At 40.8% G+C, this 23477-nt stretch overlaps 1 protein-coding gene across 5 annotated transcripts in view; it reads right to left on the reverse strand.

Moving 5' to 3' along the window:
- Positions 1–23477, reverse strand: part of LOC124555709 — a 411411-nt gene that overhangs the window by 145525 nt on the left and 242409 nt on the right. For all 5 annotated transcript variants that reach the window (XM_047129715.1, XM_047129717.1, XM_047129716.1 and 2 more), the window contains one exon: positions 20509–20583. In XM_047129715.1, coding sequence (XP_046985671.1) covers positions 20509–20583 — 75 coding nt within the window. The remainder of the gene's footprint in view (positions 1–20508; positions 20584–23477) is intronic.

Genomic DNA, 23477 nt, shown 5'->3' on the forward strand with positions numbered 1-23477 from the left:
TATTAGAATATTACCATTATTGTCCAGATAAATTTTGCGAAAATATTGTAAACATCCATGAGCAAGAAGGCTGCCAAAGGGAACTCTGGGGTCCTATGCAGTGGTAGTGACAGATGGCTACATTGGGAGGAATGTACTGGCATGGGAATTCAGGAAGCAAATGAGTCTCTTCCATGGTATTGCTGAGTATGTTCAAAGGGTAGGAAACTAGCAAACTGGAAGGGAAGATTAGAGCCCTTAAGGCTGAACTGAATAGTGCTAGGGAGGAACTTATGATGTTAAGGGGGCAAAAGGGTCAAGAAAGGTGGGAAGTGGTAGCAAGAAACAGGGGCCACAAAATCTGACAGTATCATCACTGGAACAAACAACAGATTTGCCTTGCTCCTTCAGGTAACTAAGAAAGAGGCTCAGGTAGATTAAGTGTAGTTAATACTCAACAGACTTTCACCAGGAAACCAACTGTTTCAAAAAATTAAATAGAAGGAAAGCATTGTTGTTAGGTAATAGCCACAAGTTTTGTCAGGCCCAGTGCATGTCTCAGTACGTGACAAAGAGTGTAGGATCACTGTAAGGGTTTTACAAAGCAGGATCATGTCATGATAGTGGGAGGAGCAGGAAACAGTGTTAATAAGGATCAGGGCTACAATATTGAGTATGACCTGGAAAAATAGCATCTGCAGTGAACCATATGAATGTTGTTTTGCTTCCTGCTTTCATGCAGTATGATTGGCCCCAACGGACAGCTCTGTCAGGAGGGTCAATGTGGAGCTAGATCAGCTGCTTCAGGCAGCTACTTTGTCAGGCATAGGTTTAGTTTCTGTTGAAGCTCTTGATAGGTTGGCCTTCACAAGGAATGGGCTGCATCTCAACAGGAAAGGGAAGGGTAAATTGGCTGGGATGAAAGCAAAATCTTTAAAGAAGGAGGGGGAAGGGGGAGGGGGGGGGGGGGGGGGAGAGACAAGCTCATGGGAGTACCTCTTTTTTAGGCTAAGATCAGAGTCCAATGATTTAACATTGAATGGAATTAGGCTTAATGAGAAGCTCAGACAGGCAGGTGCTATAGGTTTTAAAAGATCACAAGATTCTCTTAAAGGCACAGCGAAAAATTATGTTAGTATATTGCGTCAGAATATCAGGGAATTAAAAAACAAAGTAGATGAGCTTCTTGTTTGTTTAAGAGATTTAGAAACTGAGAGTGTAATACATGTACTATGCCTGTCTGAACATCATGTAGTCACACATGTGGAAAAGGTGGATGTAGGAGGACATAAGTTTTCAGTACATGTATGTAGAGATGCTATAGAGAGAGGGGGAGTTGCCATATATGTTACAATTTATCATAGTGTGAAAAATTTTGAAACTAACAAAAAAATTGTGTAGAGCAACATATAAAAGCATGTGCATGTGAGCTTAAACTAAATAATGGTACTTTTATAATAGTAGCTTTATATAGATCCCCACTGAGAAATTTTCAGCTATTTTTGAAAAACTTCGAGTCTTTAATGCGCTATCTATCAGATAGAGGAGAGCAAATTATTGTTCATGGGGATTTCAATGTCGATTTTCTGAAAGACTTTGATAGAAAACTTCACCTTGAAGTATTACTTGGTTCTTTCAATCTGATATCAGTTCTTGATTTTCCTACTCTGGTGGTACAAAAAACAGCACACTGGTAGACAATGTTTTGATAGACTAAGATAAATTTAATCAAATAAAAACTCTTCCTGTTAAGAATGGTCTGTCTGATCATGATGCACAGCTAGCAACAGTATATGACATAGATCCATACAGTAAAGCAAGACAGTCCTCCAAAATAGTGTGTTCAATTAATAATTTAACAACTGCAGATTTTAGCAAAAGCTTGCAACAGTTAGACTGGGATGAGGTGTGCAGGGAACCTGATGCTGATTTAAAATTTAACCTGTTTCATGATACCGTAGTGAGTATATTTGAAGACAGTTTCCCTAAGAAAACAGTGACACATAATTATAAGAAACCATCTAAACAACCACGGCTTACTGAAGGGATAAAAATATCTTATAAACAGAAAAGGGTAATATAGCTAGAAGGAGTAATGATCCAGAAACAGTTGAATATTATAAAAACTACTGCACTGTACTAAGAAAAGTTATTAAAAAGTCCAGAAGTATGAGCATTACATCTGAGATTAGTGCCTCTGATAATAAAATTAAAGGAATTTGGAATATTGTTAAAAGGGAAACAGGGCAACTGAGAGCACAGGAAGATTGTACTTCTATCAAACTCAATGAAAAGTTTTTGCTAATAAAAAATCAGAAATAGAAAATACTTTTCATAAACAATTTTTAAGTGTTGTAGAGAAAATAAAATCCAGCTATTCATTAGAAAATGCAAGGATATATATGGAATAGGCAATACCAACGTAATTTGATAAAATTGATATTCAAGCCACCTCTCCCACTGAAATTAAGAAAATAATAAATTCACTCAAAAGTAAAATCTCACGTGGAATTTATGGCATTTCCAACATGGTACTAAAAGCATTTTCCCAGCAGATAAGTAGGATTCTCAGCCACATATGTAGTAGCTAACTGAAAAAGGGCATTTTCCCAGATATACTGGAATATTCTATTGTTAAAGCATTGCATAAGAAAGGAGATAGGTCTGATGCTATTCTTGAAAAAGTAATTACTCATGAGTAGCTTCACAAATTTGGAAAAATTAAGTACTAACAAAATGTCAAGTTGGTTTTCAGAAAGGGTTTTCGACTGCCATGTTTAGTTGCTGCACACTACGCCGGGCAAAAAGAGGACAATATTAGGACGTATCCCATGACTTTTGTCACCTCAGTGTATGGAAGCATCTGGTTTTAGATACTATGTATATTAAGAGGAGGCTTAAGCTGTTCACCTTGAATCACATTTTCTTAAACTGAGGGCTAAAGATCATGTTTCAGACAATCTGAAGGCATTGGAAATACCTAATTTTGGCCATCACAATGCAATTTACCTGACTTCACAGAATTTGCTTTAGAATAGTTGTGGTTCCTCATGTTGACATTCTATGCAAATTCTTGGTGATGTTTGGACGCTGCAGTCCCTAAATTCTCAGAACTGAACACACATTTTATGCTCTTAACCTCTCTTCATGAGAAATCTTCAGGCCTCACTTGCATGGAATGAAAACCGCATCTAATCTAATCTTTGTAGTGAAGCATCCTTCAACTTTAAGTTACCAATTTTCATTAACACCTGCAAAAATTCCTACAACCAAAATTGTTAGAATAGGTTAACGTTTGCTACTTCTGCAGGTGCATGTTGCAGGTGAAAGAAGTATGATACGATGAATATTGTATCAAACGAAGCCTCCCCAAATGATGATGTTTTAACTGTCAGGTTTCAGGAATTTGAAAAAAGTAATGGAGCATATTCTACACCAAAGTAATGTTGTCCTCAATCTGATGGTCAGTTTGAACATCACAGTGTTTTACTATGCATGGGGTATTGGAGACAGTATGTCTTTGCATACTCACCCAGCCATTTATAACAGGAATTACATTTTAATATAGACTCCGAACACAGTGCAGCATGTTATTTTTCAAATTAACAAATAATTCTCAGAAATTAAAGAAGTTAAGTAACTTAAAGAAGTTACATGTGGAAGTATTAGGGCTGTTGTCATCACCCACCACAGATGTAGCAGTACTTAAAATGTAACAAGGAAATAGAATTTACAAAGCTCAAAGAGGGCAGTATTCAGTCCCTCAACTTTATATATAAAGATGTCAGCATTAAATTTAAAGTTGTTTGCTGCTCCTCCCCCCCCCCCCCCCCCCCCCACACACACACACACACAAAGCATCTATTTAATATTTAACTGTCATTGTCTGATACAATTCTGATGTGTTCCTGATGACGGGACAGACCAATTCTGACATTAAAAATTTGTCCGACGAACTGCATTGAATGGCTGGAGGAGGATGGAATTGTAATTGACAGAACTTTCTTGCTCGTTGCTTGGACTCTTCATGTCTGTGGTGTTCGTGTAGTGGAAAGGGTATTAAGTGATTTAATTCAATTCTGAATCATGTAATCCATGTTGCAATGCTTGGTAAGTGTGAATAATGCTATCAGATAGTCAAAGAGGGAGTGGTATGTGTAGACTGTGGGTTGGAATTTCACAGGGGAGACTGTAGTGGGGAACTCAATGGTTCATTCCCGTGGAACTGTAGGCTCTGGGGGGGGGGGGGGGGGGGGGGGGGGAAGAGAGAGAGAGAGAGAGAGAGAGAGATTTGTGCCCTTCAAGCTGAATTAGATCACGTGATATTTGAACTAGAGGGGCTGAAGGGGGAAAAAGATCGGGGGAACTCAGTAAGGTAACAAGCAATGGGCAAAAGGGGAACAGCTCTTACACTTCATCTACATTTGAGCTGAAAGTATTGAATAAATTTGACTTCGTACTTGATGTAGGAGGGGAAAAGCCTCTTCCAGCTGTAGTTCACAGTATGATGCAGCAGACTTCTAGTGAAGAAATTCACTGTAGGTCAGTACTAAAAGACAGTAGGAAGGACAGTGTCTAGCCTTAGTCAGGTAACAGAGAACATAGGGGATTTATGCAAAGGTTTCGGCAAAGAGGATCAGGTTATTGTAGTAGGTGCAGCAGAGAACAGCCTGGCTAAGGCAGTAATCGCAGCATTAGGAGTGACATGGATGAAATAGGAGTAGCAACAACACACACAAGTGTGATTTTGTTGAGGTCCTGACCAGCCTTTGGTTAACACTTCTAAGAGCCATGTGAAAACTGAGTTGAGCAGGCTGCTGTTGACTGAAATGAAATCTCATATGAGTGCAGTGTCTGTTGCTACAATTGAAAGATGGGGATATGCTAGACAGCCCCTACAGCTGAACAGGAGAGGAAAAGATAGGTTGGGTGAGCTGCTTGCAGACAAAGCAATATCCCTGTGCTTACTAGCTTCAGAGAGGCACCTTTTCCTTGTGTTATGATAAGGATTCAGAAACCCTGATGTAGGGAAATCAAAATAACAGAAGAACCTCAAAAATGCTTTAGAATGCACAGAAAAGTAAGGTTAGCTTAGTTCATGAAAACATTAGAGAACTGAGTATCAAGGTAGAAGTGCATCTTGTCTGTCAGGAAAATTTATAAAACTCTGAAAAAAAAATAGACATCCTGTGCCTGTCTGAGCACTACATAACCACAGGGTTACATTAGTTACACATAAAAGTTCATACTCTAGCAGCTTACTCATGCAGAACTAATATGGGAAAAGGAGGAGCTGTTAAAAGTATTAAGATAGAACACAAGTTCAAAAACATTGAGACAAGTAGATTTTCTAGTGATCAACACAAGGAAGTGTATGCTTGTGAATTAATACTGAAAAATAGTTCACATTTAACTATAAGTAGACAACCACTGGGAAATTTTGAACTGTTTATGAAGAATCTGGCTTCCCTACTATGCTATCTGTCAGACAGCAGCAAGCTGTTAATAGTCTGTGGTGACTTCAGTGTAGATTTTCTGAAGGATTCTGGAAGGAAAAATCATCTGGAAGACTTATTTGGATCCTTAAATTTGATTTCAGTGACTAGCTTTCCATCACGGGTGAATAATAACAGTAGGACTCTTAATTGGCCTTCTGGCACCGAGCAGTGTGTCAGCAGTGCGCAAGTCGCAGCATTACTGCATTTACTAGGCTGTCTTGTATTTTAATAACCGTTTAAATTTTGTGTCGAATGTTTGTGCTCTCTGTAGATAGTTCAGACGATCTTTGCACAACAATATTTAGCATGGATAGGGTCTGCGACTGCTGTATTCGGATGCGGGGTGAGTTGGCATCCCTTCGCTCCCAGCTTCAGTCACACAGCTTGAGGCTGTTGCCAATGAACATCACTGTGGGGGTCCGGACAGGGGTTTGTTAGGGACAGCAAGCACGTCCCACACATCCCCCAATCGGACTACGGTTGTGGCTGCCCGGGATACTGCCCACATTGAGGCTGACCCCTCACCTGTGGTAGAGTGGGAGGTCATCTCAAGGTGTGGCAGGGGGCGAAAGACATTCCGGAGGGCTGAACAGAAGGCCTCTCCAGTTTGTCTGATGAACCAGCTTCAGGCTCTGTCTTCGGCCAGACATGGCTGCTTGTCCTGTTCCAGAGGTTGCCCAAAGGGTGGGCTTACTGGTAGCTGGGAGCTCCAACATCAGGCACGTAATGGGGGCCCTTAGGGATATGGCTGCAAGGGAGGGGAAGAAAACCAATGTTCACTCCGTATGCATACCAGGAGAAGTCATTCCAGATGTGGAAAGGGTCCTTCCGGATGCCATGAAGGGTACAGGGTGCACCCATCTGCAGGTGGTCACTCATGCCGGCACCAATGATGTGTGTCACTATGGATTGGAGGAAATCCTCTCTGGCTTATGGCGGCTATCTGATTTGGTGAAGACTGCCAGTCTTGCTAGTGGGATGAAAGCAGAGCTCACCATCTGCAGCATTGTCGACAGGACTGACTGCGCACCTTTGGTACAGAGCAGAGTGGAGGGTCTGAATCAGAGGCCGAGACGGTTCTGCGAACGCGTGGGCTGCAGATTCCTCGACTTACACCATAGCATGGTAGGGTTTTGGGTTCCACTGGATAGGTCAGGAGTCCACTACACACAGCAGGTGGCTACATGGGTAGCAGGGGTTGTGTGGCGTAGACTGGGCGGCTTTTTAGGTTAGATGGCCTCGGACAAGTACAGAAAGGGCAACAGCCTCGAAGTGTGCGGGGCAAAGTCAGGACATGTGGGGACCAAGCAGCAATCGGTATTGTAATTGTAAACTGTTGAAGCTGCGTTGGTAAAGTAACAGAACTTCAAGCACTGATAGAAAGCACCGAATCTGAAATCGTTATAGGTACGGAAAGATGGCTGAAGCCAGAGATAAATTCTGCCAAAATTTTTACAAAGGCACAGACGGTGTTTAGAAAGGATAGATTGCATGCAATCAGTGGTGGTATGTTTGTCGCTGTTAGTAGTGGTTTATCCTGTAGTGAAATAGAAGTGGATAGTTCCTGTGAATTATTATGGGTGGAGGTTATACTCAACAACCGAGCTAGGTTAATAATTGGCAGCATTAGTGGCAGAACAACTGAGAGAAAATCTGGAATACATTTCACATAAATTTCCTCAGCATGTTATAGTCTTAGGCGGAGATTTCAATTTACCAGATACAGACTGGGAGACTCAGATGTTTAGGATGGATGGTAGGGACAGAGCATCGAGTGACATTATACAGAGTGCACTCTCCGAAAATTACTTCGAGCAATTAAACAGAAAACCGACTCGTGGAGATAACATCTTGGACCCACTGATAACAAACAGATCCGAACTTTTTGACTCTGTAAGCGCAGAACAGGGAATCAGTGATCATAAGGCCGTTGCAGCATCCCTGAATATGGAAGTAAATAGGAATATTAAAAAAGGGAGGAAGGTTTATCTGTTTAGCAAGAGTAATAGGAGGCAGATTTCAGACTACCAAATAGAACAAAATTAAAATTTCTGTTCCGACACTGACAATGTTGAGTGTTTATGGAAAAAGTTCAAGGCAATCATAAAATGTGTTTTTGACAGGTACGTGCTGAGTAAAACTGTGAGAGATGGGAAAAACCCACCATGGTTCAACAACAAAATTAGGAAACTACTGCAAAAGCAAAGAGAGCTTCACTGCAAATTTAAATGCAGCCAAAACCTCTCAGACAAACAGAAGCTACATGATGTCAAAGTTAGCGTAAGGAGGGCTATGCGTGAAGGGTTCAGTGAATTCGAAAGTAAAATTCTATGTACCGAATTGACAGAAAATCCTAGGAAGTTCTGGTCTTATGTTAAATCAGTAAGTGGATTGAAACAGCATATCCAGACACTCTGGGATCATAATGGCAGTGAAACAGAGGACAACATGCGTAAAACTGAAATCCTAAACACCTATTTCCAAAGCTGTTTCACAGAGGAAGACCGCACTGCAGTTCCTTCTCTAAATCCTCGCACAAACGAAAAAATGGCTGACATCAAAATAAGTGTCCAAGGAATAGAAAAGTAACTGAAATCACTCAACAGAGGAAAGTCCACTGGACCTGACGGGACACCAATTCGATTCTACACAGAGTACGCAAAAGAACTTGCCCCCCTTCTAACAGCCGTGTACCGCAAGTCTCTAGAGGAACGGAAGGTTCCAAATGATTGGAAAAGAGCACAGGTAGTTCCAGTTTTCAAGAAGGGTCGTTGAGCAGATGCACAAAACTATAGGCCTATATCTCTGACATCGATCTGTTGTAGAATTTTAGAACATGTTTTTTGCTCGTGTATCACGTCATTTCTGGAAACCCAGAATCTACTCTGTAGAAATCAACATGGATTCCGGAAACAGCATCATGTGAGACCCAACTTGCTTTATTTGTTCATAAGACCCATAAAATATTAGATACAGGCTCCCAGGTAGATGCCACTTTCCTTGACTTCCAGAAGGCGTTAGATACAGTTCTGAACTGTCGCCTGATAAACAAAGTAGGAGCCTACGGAATATCAGACCAGCTGCGTAGCTGGATTTAAGAGTTTTTAGCAAACAGAACACAGCATGTTGTTCTCAATAGAGAGACACTTACAGATGTTAAAGTAACCTCTGGGGAGTGTTATGGGACCATTGCTTTTCACAATATATATAAATGACCTAGTAGATAGTGTCGGAAGTTCCATGCGGCTTTTCGCGGATGTTGCTGCAGTATACAGAGAAGTTCCAGCATTAGAAAATTGCAGCGAAATGCAGGAAGATCTGCAGTGGATAGGCACTTGGTGCAGGGAGTGGCAACTGACCCTTAACATAGACAAATGTAATGTATTGCAAATACATAGAAAGAAGGATCCTTTATTGTATGATTATATGATAGCGGAGCAAACACTGGTAGCAGTTACTCCTGTAAAATATCTGGGAGTATGGGTGCGGAACGATTTGAAGTGGAATGATCATATAAAATTAATTGTTGGTAAGGCAGGTACCAGGTTGAGATTCATTGGGAGAGTCCTTAGAAAATGTAGTCCATCAACAAAGGAGGTGGCTTACAAAACACTCATTCGATCTTTACTAGAGTATTGCCCATCAGTATGGAATCCGTACCAGGTCAGGTTGACAGAGGAGATAGAGAAGATCCAAAGAAGAGCAGCGCGTTTCGTAACAGGGTTATTTGGTAAGCTTGATAGTGTTACGGAGATGTTTAGCAAACTCAAGTGGCAGACTGCAAGAGAGGCACTCTGCATCATGGTGTAGCTTGTTGTCCAGGCTTCAAGAGGGTGCATTTCTGGATGAGGTATCGAATATATTGCTTCCCCCTACTTATACCTCCCGAGGAGATCACGAATGTAAAATTAGAGAGATTCGGGCACGCACCGAGGCTTTCTGGCAGTCGTTCTTCCTGCGAACCATACGCGACTGGAGCAGGAAAGGGAGGTAGTGACAGTGGCACTTAAAGTGCCCTCTGCCACACACCATTGGGTGGCTTGTGGAGTATAAAGATAAATGTAGATGTAGACTGGTAATGTTCTTTTTGGTGAAGATCAAAGTAAGAAAATAACTGTTTATCCAGTAACAAATGGTGTCTCTGGTCATGAGGCACAATAAGTTAGGATAAGTAATATAGTGCCTTACAGTGCAGATACTCCTCAGTGGGAATTAGTTAGAATAATTAATGACTCCATGACAAATGTTTTTAAGAATAGTTTATAAGAGGTGACCTGGGAAGAAATTTATAATCAACCAAATGTTGACATAAATTTTATATCTATTTCATGATAAATTAATATAGTTATTTGAAAATAGCTTTCTACATCAGCTAATCAGGAAGGACGTTAGGCATGCAAAAAACCATGTATCACTAAAGGGATTAAAGTATCTCGTGAAAGGAGAAGGAAAATGTACCTTTGGAAAGAGCAAGAACAGATCCTGCAGTAGTTGCACACTACAAAAACTACTCAAAATTACTAATTAGAAAATCAAAGAACATGCACATAATATAAGAAATCAGTAATTCTGACAACAGACTGAAGGCTATATGGAATGTAATGAAATGAGAGACAAGACAACACAAGCCACGGAAAAGTACAACACCACTATCAAACTGAATGGAAGGGCTGCAAAAGATGAGTCACTGACAGCAAATGTACTTAATAATCATTTTTAAATGTAGTAGGAAGCATAGGGACTAATGTTTAGCTGGATGATTAAAGGGGCCAAACTACTAGGTCATCAGTCCCTTTTTCCTCAAACAGACAAGTCTACATGACTGTAGATCAAAGATGACCTACTGCATAGAACCCAGTGGAGGAGAACCCCAAAATCTACAAAAGGTCAACAAAGGCTAAATAAGAAAGAAAAAAGAAGAAAGGGGGGATATAGGAAGAAAGACAGATGAGATGTCCCATAGAAGCAGCAGCTAGAAGCCACCAAAATCAGTATGCAATGAGAGTACATACATCCCCCACCCCCACAACTTACCAGAGGTACCACACTCAAACTGCCTAGGAACGACTAGCAATGTGGACAGGGCAAGAAAAGCACAGATAGATACAAGAAGAACAAGTTGAACAGACCACATGAGAGAGGGGATGAATAGTAAAAGTGCAGGCAGGGTAAGGGTTGGGGTGGACCACCAAGCCCAGACAGCTGCAGCCCCATCTGAAAAGAGGAAGCAACAGTGTGTTCTGCCAACACCTCAATGGGTCGATAAGATTAAGTACCCCATTCTTAAAAAGAGTGGTAAAAGCCGCATTTGTGAATAAAATGTAAAACTAAATCAGCGACTGAGGCATCATCTCCTAACACCAGGGGTAGTGAGTCTGAGTCCACCAATGGGTGTGAACCACCATCAAATGGGAACCACAACAGTGGGGCAAGTCATAGCGATGAAGGAGATGACCATGAGTCAGCCAAGTATGGCCAACACAGAGCTGTCAAAGGACAGTACAGTCCTTGTGGGAGGCCTGAATGGAGGATCTTCACAGATTCGTAGTCTTGTTTATCACCTGTAGTTTGCTTGATGAAGTCAGAGTGAGCCTTTCCATATTCCACATCCCTAAAACTAGATGGCCTAATACCGATCTGAAGTCTGTTTCAAGAATACCAATCTCAAAAGTCAGCTTACTGTAGCCAGTCTAGCTATTAGCATTTCATTCCCTGGGATCCCAACATGGCCCGGGGTCCAGAAGAAAGGTCACTGAGCATCCACATTGATCAAAGACATATAGAGAATTCTGGGTAGCCATGACCAAGGGATGGCAAGGGTAACACATGTTGAGAGCTTGCAAACTGCCTGAGGAGTCACTGCAGATGAAAAAGTAATCACTGGTGCACGAATGGATAGGCTCAAGAGCATGAGGAATGGCTACTAACTCCACAGTGAACATACTATAGCCACCCTGCAAGAAGCACAGTTCAGTATGTCCTGCATAAGTATAAGCAGAGTCTACATGACCAGCAACCATCAAGCCATCAGTATAGATGACTTCTGAACCCCAAGACGCATCAAGGATGTAGAAAAATTTGTAGCAGAGGATTTTCGGCTGAACCGAGTGTTTCAGACCACGTGATAGGTCAAGACAAAGGTGTGACCAACGGATGCACCATGGAGGTGTATGAGAGTGGGCCCAGAGGAGAGGTGCTAGAGGGCATAACTGGAATTCAGAGAGGAGTGACTAGATGTGGATTGTAATTATAATTGCTGATCTGGGCCACCACTGTAGGTGATGGTTTGTGTGTTTGGAAAGAGGATACAGTAGTTCGTATGCTGAATGTAGCTATGAATGTGTGGCATAATTGACAAGCTACTGTTGGTGCCTGATCCACAATGAAGGGACACCAGCCTCCACGAGTAAAATGTTCACAGGGATTGTTCAAAAGTCTCTGTCACAAGTCGAACCTGGCACTGGTGAATCATATCCAATATCTGCAACACAGAGGGTGATGCTGAACCATATGGCAAATTACTGTATCAAGACAAGACTGTATTAGTGTTTTTTAAAGCTGCAGAAGGGTGTGATCTGCACCCCTGTTGGTGTTACTATGGCAGCAAAGTGTATCAAGGTGCAGCCACCACTTTTCCTTAAGCTGATGAAGATGGGGAATCCATGTCAGCCAAGCATCAAAGACCAGTCCTAAAAAGTGATAAGTCTGCACCACATTGAATATGTAGTCTCCGATGTTGAGTTCCTGTTGTGAGTGAGCGGTATGACATTGACAGAAGTGCACGACATGAGTCTTTATGGCTGAAAACTGAAAGCTATGGGTGAGGATTCATGCCTGCACCTTTTGTGCGGCACCTTGAAGTCGACATTCAGTGACACTCACACTAAATGAGCAATAGCAAAGGCAAAACTCATGATCATACAAGGAGAGTGGTACTGAGGACCACACAGCTGCTGCTACACCATTTATGCCTACTAGAAACAGAGGGGCACTCAGTACAGGGCCGTGCGGGACAACATTCTCTTGCATATGGGGGTACTGTGGGAAGCACCAACTCATCCCCGGAAATTATGGTGTGACAAGAAGTTATGGATAAAAACAGAGAGCGGATGATGCACACCATACTCATGTAAGGTAGCGAGAATGTGGTGTTGCCGTGTGGTGTCATTAGCCTTTTGCAGGTCAAGGAAGACTGCTGTAAGATGCTGACATCGGGCAAAAGCTGTTCGGATGGCAGACTTCAGGTAAACCAGATTAGCAGCAGTGGAACAACCTTGGCAAAAACTATCCTGGGATGGAGCCAGAAGACCTCAAGACTCCAGGAGCCAACATAGCCACTGGTTCACCATGCATTTAAGCAACTTACAGAGAACATTTTTGAAGTTAATTGGGCAATAACTAACAATCTCTAGATGGTGCTTACCCAGTTTTAGTACTGGGACAATGATGGTTTCTTGTCATTGTAATGGGAACTCACCCCACTCCAGATGCAGTTAAAGATGGCAAAGATGTGACACTTACAATCCACAAGAGGTGCTTGATAATTTGGTTGTGGATGCAGTCCGGTCCTGGGGCTGTATCATGGCAGTGAGCTAGGACACTGATGAATTCCCACTTGCTGAATGGAGGATTATATGGCTCCAGGTGGCATGTAGTAAGGGATAATTGCTTTTGTTCCACCCACTGTTTCAGGACATGAATGGCAGGTTGATAATTCTCAGACACTGATACTTGAGCATAATGTAGAGCAAAATGTTCAGTAACAGCATCTGGGTCAGTGTAGACATTGCAATTCAAGGTAATACCAGGTATACCTGCAGGTATGTGGTATCCATAGAGACATCTCACCTTTTCCCAAACCTGCAAAGGAGAGGTACATGGTCCAATGGTTGAAACATACTTTTCCCAGCTTCTGTCCTTTTATTAGGTGGCAGACCCAGGCATATAGCCACTTTAAGGCAATAAGGTGCTCCATCAATGCTTCTTACATTAAGTTAATACTTGTTCCACATGCCATGAATATGAGATTTCGTAATGCTATGGAATGCGTCAGCTTAACGTAAGTTTTCTTTACGTGATTTTTTTTCAGTTACTACTTCATGTCTAAAAATTCATATATTGAGTAGGAGGAGCTATCATTTAGAAATTCTTTTAATTTGTTTTTAAATGCTTTGTAAATGCTGATTGGCTATCTGTCAGACTTTTAATGCTATTTGTCAAATGACCAAAGATTTTTGTGGCAGCATAATTCACCCCTTTCTGTGCCAAGGTCAGATTTAACGCAGAATAGTCAAGATCATCCTTTCATCAAGTATTGTAGCTATGCATTTCCCTATTATTTTTGAAATGGGATGGGTTATTCATATCAAATTTCATAAGTGAATGTATGTATTGTGAAGGTCCTGTGAATATCCCAGGTTCCTTAAGGTGATCATTGGTGGGTTCCAGCTATTATTCTTACACACTTTCTCTTAATGATGAATGATCCCAAAATATGATGCCATATGAAAGCAGTGAATGAAAACAGGCATAGTAGGCTAATTTATTGATATATTTATCACCAAAATTTACATTAACCCTAACATTATAAGAAGCTGAACCTAACTGTGTCAGCAGATCCTCAATGTGTTTCTTCCAATTTAATTTCTCATCAATGCACACATCAATAAATTTTGAATATTCTGCCTTAGCAACAGACTTCTGTTCAAAGTCTATATTTATCAATGGCCTTATGCTATTTACTGTACAGAACTGTATATACTGTGTTTTCTCAAAATTTAGTGAGAGTCCTTTTGCAAAGGAACACTTAATCATTTTCTGAAAGATGTTATTTACCATTTCCTCAGTTATTTCTTGTTTGCTGGGTGTGATTACTACACTTGTATCATCAGCAAGAAGAACTAGCTTTGCATCTTCATGAATATAGAGTGGCAAGTCATTAATATACATTAAGAACAATAACGGACCCAAGAGTGAAACCTGTGGGACACCATTCTTGATACCTTCCCTGTTTGAGGACTATGCTGATTTTTGCAGACTATCTTTATTATTAATTTCAACTTTCTGCATTCTTCCAGTTAAATATGAATCAAACCATTTGTGCACTGTCCCACTCAAACCACAATACTTAAGCCTATCCAGAAGAATTTCATGATTCAAGCAGTCAAAAGCCTTTGAGATATCACAAAATACCCCAATTGAGTGACATTCGGTTATTCAGAGCATTTAATATTTGATCAGTGAAAGCAAACACACCATTTTCTGCTGAAAACCTTTTCTGAAAACCAAACTGACATTTTGACATTGGAGAGCCCACCTACAATCTCTAATGCAGTTCCTGATGACCACCAAGGTACTGTCTTCTGTCAGGGGAGGTCCACGGAATATAGCATTGCTAAATCAGCTGCCAAAAGAATAGCTGTATTTGTATTTTGGACTGCCTCATCGATATCTCCATGTGATGGGGAGCCAAGGGTGACACAGCAGGTGAAGGCATTCCACTCAACACTGTTGGGAGCCTATTTGGGCAGTCATCCAATAGAGTGATGCTGAGGGAGGGACTGGAAGATTGGGAAGTGGTCAGTATCACACTGGTCATCGTGGATTCCCCAGTGGATGCATGAGAGAAGACAAGGGCTGCAGATGGAAAGGTCAAAAAAATGGTTCAAATGGCTCTGAGCACTATGGGACTTAACTTTTAAGGTCATCAGTCCCCTAGAACTTAGAACTACTTAAACCTAACCAACCTAAGGACATCACACACATCCATGCCCGAGCCAGGATTCGAACCTGCGACCGCAGCAGTCGCGCGGTTCCAGACTGTAGCACCTTTAACCGCTTGGCCACTCCGGCCGGCATGGAAAGGTCAGTGGCCAAGGAAATTCTGTGCACCACACTGAAGAGTGTGCAGGCACCAGTATTCAAGAGGCAAAAGTCAAGTTGTGCCAGGAAGTTTTTGAGGTCCTGACCATGCCCAGTGTTCATACGAGGGGAATCTGAGAAACCAATGCAAACAATGTATTTCAAGACACTTCATCATCGGAAGGGAGCTAAACATTGCAAATGGTAATACCCTGAAATACCCTTACCCTAACAGCCACAGCCCCCAAGGGTGTATAGAGTGGCACAAGTTTGCTATATGGTGTGTCCAGGACTTATATGCAAACTCTTCCTGATACCCTGTCATAGGTAGCATGATTCTGATCACATCCCCAGTACCCACAAAGGACAAGGAACCATGTTGCTGGAAATCAAGTCTCCTGAATGTCAATGAAGAAGGCAGAGGAAGTGCTTAAAAGATGTCATAGCTCAGCCAGGTGGTAGAAAAAATCACTACAATTCCACTGGAGAATAATGTTGTCGATGTACTGTAAGGCCATGAAGGGACCAAGGAATCAGGTTATGCCCTAGGGTCACCTGCTGCTACTGGTTGAGACATTATGGCATCAACATACACAGGTTCTGGGCTCTGTTGTGTGGTAAGAGCTGGGGCCCCACGGGCTGCCAGACTCTCTTCCTCAGCCACAGGAGTACAACAAACAAGATCTGGTGGCATGAGGACCACTGGGATCTCCTTCTTGGAGTACTACTTCATATATTTCCTGTCCTTAGAGGATTTGGATGATTTCAAGGGCTTCTCTGAATCAGTTTCAGGTAATGATGATGATGATGGTCATGAAGCCCCATGACCAGCAGCCTGTGGCTCATTCAGCCACTGGCTGTTGTCCAATTGTAGATTGGCTGACACCGCAGAAGGAAGTGTTGCAAGTGACCCCTTCCTGGAGATAGAAGCTAGAGGATGGAGATTTGTCTCTGGCTAGGTGGTGGGGACCAATGTCCCCAGGGGGTGGGAAGTCAACAAAACCAAAGTAGCTGTGGGGGATACAGCAAGAGGAGAATCCCCAACTATCAGGGCGGCAGGGATGGTTGAGCAGCCCTGAGCGCCCACTATCAGAAGAGTCACAGGTGGGAGTACTGATGTCAAAGGGGCGATGTATGACAGCTGTAGCGTATGACACTGCTATACACTCTGGGTGCCACTCCACATACTGCTTCTTGGTCTCTTGTTAAGTTTGTCCAGAATCTTACATTCTTATATTTTCTTATCTTTCTGGAAAATGATGCAATCTGGTGAGCAGGGAAATGGTGCTTTCCACAGTTAACAAAGATGGGAGGGAGGGCACAAGGAGTGTTCACATGCAGCAGTCATCCAAAGAAACACGCCGGACAGAGTGTACACCTCGCTGCTCCAAGTTGGCATTTAGCTCACCATCAGATTGCAGGAGAAAGTCTTGGTGAAAAATGATGTTCCAAACCATATTTACACTATTAAAGGGGTTGAATGTCACCCAACTTGTTACTAGTGAACAGTGCTCATGACTGGGCATGGAATATTGTTTTGATCAAACCTGACTCACGTTTCATTTTATAAATGGCTGCCACTTGCCCAAACTTGTTCTCTCTATTCTCTATAAAGAATAAAGGCTTTGTGGCTCAAGAAGAATCAACACCTGTCCTTGTGCAAACCAAGTATTGGGGGGAAAATTTCTCTGCTTGCTGCTTAGCCCTACACTCCTCCCACAGTGTAGCCAAGGAAGGGAACATTTTAGGGTAATATCTCTCTGCATTTTACAAGGACTTTCATTCCACAGACACTGGTGGGACCATATGGCCACAGTATTCTCCTAAATAAATTGAAGTTTTATGGAATTGTTGGCATAGGCAGCCAGTGGGTAATTCCTCATATATGCGAATGATATTCAGTGTAATATACAACAAGGAGAATTAGCGCTTTTTGCAGATGGCACTAGCATTGTAATAAATCCCAGCATACATACAGAAACAGAACAAATGGTAAAGTTCTTAAAAGTATCATTAACTGGTTATCTGCAAATGATCTTAATCTGAATTTTGGGAAGACAGAACACACTCAGTTCTACACATGTAGGGATACTACACCAATTATAAGGGTAACACATGGTGAGGAAATAGTAAATAGCGTAGAAACTTCAAAATTCTTTGGTATCCACATCAATGAGAATTTAAACAGGAAAAAGCACACTTTGGAACTCCTAAAACAACTTACTTCAGTCACATTTGCACTTAGAATCACTGAAAATCTTGGGGAGAGACAAATCAGTAAGTTTGCATATTTTCATTCAATAAGGTCATATGAAACAATGTTCTGGGTAACTCATCTTTAAGAAAGAAAGTCTTTGCTGCTGAAAAATGTGCTGTAAGAATAACATGTGGTGCTCACCCATTACCATCTTGTAGACATCTGTTTAAGGAGTTGGGCAATCTGACTACTGTTTCACAGTATATTTATTCCCTCATGAAGTTTGTTGTAAATAATCCACTACAGTTCAAAAAGGATGATGATGTACATAATTACACCACCAGAAGGAAAAAAAGACGTTCATTACTTCACATTAAGGTTGTCTTTAACACAAAATTGGGTGCACAATGCTGTAACAAAAATTTTTGATCACTTACCCAGTGATATAATATGTCTGACAGGCAGCAAAGTAAAATTTGAAAATAAACTGAGACAGTTACTCATTGACTACTACTCATATTCTCGAGGGGAATCTCTATCGTAATGTGTAAAACATGGTGGGTGGGAATTACTAACTCACCTCTGTATATCCTTTTCAAAAAACTTTGAAATGTTCACCATGTTCAACTAACTTACTCCACAAAGATGACATGCTGAACTGCAGACAGGCACAATGAAAAGACACTTACACATATTTGCTTCTGGCCAAAGTCTTCATCTGGAAAGGAAACACACACACACACACACACACACACACACACACACACACACACACAAAGCAAGCATATCTCATGCACACGACTACCGCCTCCGGCAGCTCAGACCAGAATACATTCTGGTCCGAGCTGCTGGAGATGGCAGTCATGTGTGCGTGAAGTGTGTTTGCTTCCGTGAATGACTGGTGTGTGTGTGTGTGTGTGTGTGTGTGTGTGTGTCCTTTACTGATAAAGGCTTTGGCCAAAAGCTAATGTGCAAGTCTGCAGCGCAATGAGTCATCTTTACAGTGAGTAGCAATCTATCTTTCCCTTTTATTGTTGATATTCTAACCTGGATTTTCCATTATTTAACTAACTAAAACCTTCAAAAAAGTTGACAGTGTGGATGTAGAGTTCTTCCGCAGTAAACAGCCACATGAAATTGTTCCCAGGTCTGTATATTTATACCAGTTGTCTTCATGATGTATTTCAGCTATCCATAAGGCCTACTGCCAGAGAATAATTCACCATAAAGAATTCTGTGTGGAAGTCCCTGCTATCACTTTCACAGTGAACACTGTCTAACTGTCTCAGTTAATGAGACTTGCCTCAATACTGTTTAGATGCACTTCTTGAGAACCACAGTGTTGGGCACATAGTCCTCCCACTTAATGTTCAAGATGCATCACTTTTTGCTGGTGGAGCACTCGTACTTTTTGATATCACGATGATAGTGTGACCAAGTTTCACAGCCATACAGGAGCATGAAAATGACAACAGCTCTGTACACCATGAGTTTGGTATGCAGCTTCAGGTATTTATTCATAAAGAGACTGTGAATTAACTGACCGAATGCCACATGGGCAGCCCCAATCCTTTGATCAGCATCCTGTTCACAAGTTCACTGTTTAAACAAGGTGCTTCCAAGGCATGGAAAGTGATGAATCTGCTCCACTGTTGTGTCTAAGATGGAGATGTTGAACTCAGAAAGAGCTAATCCTGGGGCAGGCTTTGCAAGTACCTTCATTTTTTTTCCACACTGTTGGTAAGACCAAAGCTATCACATGCAGTTTTAAAGCAGCTGACTGACTGTTGTAACTCTGCAGCAAGGGCACCCATACATCATGGGGGGAGGGTCAGCCTGACTCCTCCTCCTGCCCCCCCCCCCCCCCCCCAGCTCTCACGGAAATAAAAAAAATTCAAGAAAATAATTAAAAAGTCGATATTATACAGGTTTTTACCATGGTTGGAATGAAACTTTTATTTATGGCTACTTAAAAGTTCTCTTTTGTCTTCCAAAACATGAAAAATACTTCAGACCCCAGATATAGGTCTCCCTCTACGAACTACTGTATGGGCACTCTCGCTTTCCAGGTGTTGGAGAAGGAGATGCGGTGTCACCAGCATACTGTAGTTCTGTCACATGGGTAACAAGGGTATGTCTTTATGAATGAAGTCTTGCCAGATTGAAGGGGCCTCCATCAAAATGAAACTTAATGTGGTTGTTTGGAGATGATTCATACAGCATGACAGACGTGTACAGGGCAAAGAGTATAGAAGCTAGTACACTGCCTTCATTCAAACTCTGAGTGATGGGAATGATTTCAAGGCAGATTTACTGTGGAGAATCTGCGCAGACATGCCATCATTAAGAGCTTGAACCAATTCCACATAGCCTTCAGGACATCCAAAGTGTTCCAGTACTTTCCATGAGGCATATTTAGGTCTTGAATCAAAAGCCTTTTTCTGGTCACTGAAAACAAAATATACAAGCTTCTGTTACTCTCTGCATTGCTCCTGGAGTTCTCTAGAATGGAAGGTCATATCTTTTGTTGTGCCTCTGGATGTTCGGAAACCCCACTACGAAATTCAGGCAACATCTCCTCTGAAATAATTTGGAGCCTATTTCATAGAATTCTTGCATGAATTTTACCTGCAATTGACAATACACCATGGTAGTTTCCACATGCACTACTATCACCTTTCTTGAGGATAATGATGATTGTAGCATTCTTCTAGCTATCAGGTACTTCCTCAGTTTCCCAAATTAAGATGAAGAGTGAAAAGAATAGTCTTCAAGGCTATATCTCCATTTTGCATCAATTCCTGTGGGATGTTGTCAGGACCAGAAGCCTTTCTTAGTCTTAGTTGACTGAGTGCTTTACCAGAGTCTCTGTATGTGGGTATAGCTGCCATCCATCTTGGTTGGAATTGTTGAGTAACAAACAATTTCTTTGTGAACACGTAACATCACAAAATATGATTTTAAGTTACTTACATTCTGCAGCAACAGCAGGTTCTGCACATGGTTCAGGTGACCCATACACAGTCTCTTCATCTTCGGACACACTTGCTGAAAGATAAAATTACACAACATGTTGTAGTATGAAGTGTACAGAGGCTAAATATGGTATTTTCTAGTATATTTAGAGGATGATTAAATTACAAAATTAATAAATTAACCTACTCAAGAAAAGCCACATAAAACAGAAACAGAAAAATTGCATTTTGCTTATTGGCTAATACTACATGATGTCTCTTGAAATAGGTGTTACCACCATTCACACTAGTGCATCACTACTCAAGGAAAGTTTTCAGGGTGGAGGAAGCTGCATATTTGTGAAAGACAATGTTGCAGCTTCACCACTGGACATATGCAACTCTCACTCTACAGAGAAAGACATAGAACTGTCAGGTGTTGAAATGAAAGATATCAGTGTGAATGTAATATCAGTTTATAGATCTTCTTCAGGCAGCTTGTCGTCCTTTACAGTAATTTGACACCAGTATTAGAAAAAGTGGTAAAAAGGAAATCTGTGGTGATTTTAATCTCAATTTCCTTACAGAAGGTGAAGATAATTGTAATTTTAAACATTTCATGAACTGTTGCAACCTTGATATGCAGTGTACATCCCCAACTAGGGTAACCAAATGAAGTAAGTGCTCTTGACCAAGCAGTTAGCAACATGGATTGTTCTGTTAGGTCTGTAAATCTAGGATTTTCTGACCATAATGCATTGATTACACTGCCAGTATTTCTGAGAAGTAAACATCAACCCAAAATAATGACAACACAAAGCAGAAATTTTTGTCAAAGCAATGTCCATTTTTTGTGCTATATGCAGAGAGAAAACTGGGAGACTGCATACCACTCTCAAATAATAGATGAAAAATATGAAACCTTTTTAAACATTTCCTGTTCCTATTTCAATTGCCATTTCCCCTTTAAAAACAAAAAATATTTGTAACAGAGTATCCTCCAACTGGATTACAACAGGTATTACAACCTCAGCAGAGAGGGAGAGAGAGCTCTTCTCCCTCAGCACAACTAATCTCGCCAAAGTGAACAATACACAACATCATTTATAAATGTGGTGAATGCTGCTAAAAAAACTACACCATAACACCTTTCTGAAATCTTCATACAATAAAAGCTAATCCATGTGGCAAATAATTAATGCAAGAATGGGCATATGTGAGGATAATGTTAGTAACATTAAACTTAGAGTAAATGCAACGTTGATAACTAACCAAGAAAAGTAGCTCTAGAATTTAACTCATATTTTATTGAAACTGTAGAAAAACTAACAGAACATCTAAAAAGTAATTGCCTCCCTCAAGCAGCCTCCTTCACCAACACGGTGTTTTTATTACCAACATTGGGAGCAGAGGTAGAAAATATAATTCATAGTAAAATAAAGAAAAAATCATCAGCAGGAGAAGACATGATCTCTTGCTTCCTTCTCCACCATTGCAGCAAACTTATTAGTAAACCACTGCCTCATGTAATACATACTTTATTTTCAGACACGGTATTCCCAAGAAAACTGAAAATAGCAAAGGTCATACTCATACATAAAAATGGATGTAAAGAAGATCCTAGCAACTACCGTCCAGTTGTAGTGCTACCTATATTCAGCAAAACATTTGAATATGCAATGGGTGCCACACACAAATCACTTATTACAAAAAACAACATTCTTTCTTCTGCTCAGTAAGGTTTCCAAGAAAATAAAGCCACCACTGGATTCTTATGGTACAAGCGGAACTACACACGGCTGGCTCAGCAGCTATGTGAAAAACCAAGCACAATGTGTTGATATAAATTAAGTCTTTCAGGAATCCTAAATGGGGTGCACTCATCTACACAAGTCATAAAAAATGGTGTGGCACACGGCTCTGTTCTAGGTCCCTTGTTATTTCTACTTAATACAAATGACCTTCCTTCCACCCTACCCACTAGCAAGGTATTTCTCTTCACCGATGAAACTAATATCCTTATATCAAATACAGATGAATCTCTTCACTCAGCAGGTAATAGAAATACAACCCAACTAGACTCAACAGAACTCCCCATGTTCCAACAGTGAAACTAAGTGGCAACAATGTAGAATTTGTCAATGAATTCTTAGGGAATGACATAACTGATACATTCACATGGTAAAGCCACATTGACGTTATTAGTTCCAGGCTATGAAAAGTTTGTTTTGTGCTCCACTCAGTGAGGGACGAGCTAAATGCTAGCACATTGACATGCATGTATTGCGCTCTTTTACATTCAGTACTATGCTAAAAGAGAAATGTGTAAACTGCATTTTAGCCAATATATATTTGAACTTGTTGGTTTTATTAAACAAAACATCAATAGATTGCACAGGAATTTGGACATCACCATCATGAAACAAGGTCAAAGAATTGGTTAAGACTCATTTCCCATTCTACTCTGCTGTCCTCCCTCCCCCCCCCCCCCCCCCCAAATAGAAACATCAATACAAATACTATCAGTCTTTCAATGAGAGGATTATACAGCACTACAAACAGTACACAAAATGCATGTTTTACACTTACCGAAATTAAAGCAATTCAAAAACCATTAAATGCAATCTTTCACATAAATAACATCTCCACGATGAAAGCAGAAAAATGAAGTGTTTTAAACTATATAGCAATAGTGTTAAGTGTATGGGAATCAAACTCTACATCCATCTCCCAAAAGAAGTAGGAAGTATTAACAATCAACAAAATTTTTAAAAAACCTGAAGAACACTCCCAACAAAGCATTGCTTTTACAGCATACAAGGCTTTCTTGAATGTGATATCTCATAAATTAAATTATATATTTTTATTATGTTTCAAAATGAAACTGTTTCATTAGAAATAATCTCTTGTCCATTAGTGGACTTTTGCTGTTTGGTTACCAGCATTATTATTTGAACTTATTCTTACTCTGGAATTATTATGAATAAA

This window comes from Schistocerca americana, chromosome X, assembly GCF_021461395.2.
Source record: "Schistocerca americana isolate TAMUIC-IGC-003095 chromosome X, iqSchAmer2.1, whole genome shotgun sequence".
NCBI lineage: Eukaryota > Metazoa > Arthropoda > Insecta > Orthoptera > Acrididae > Schistocerca > Schistocerca americana.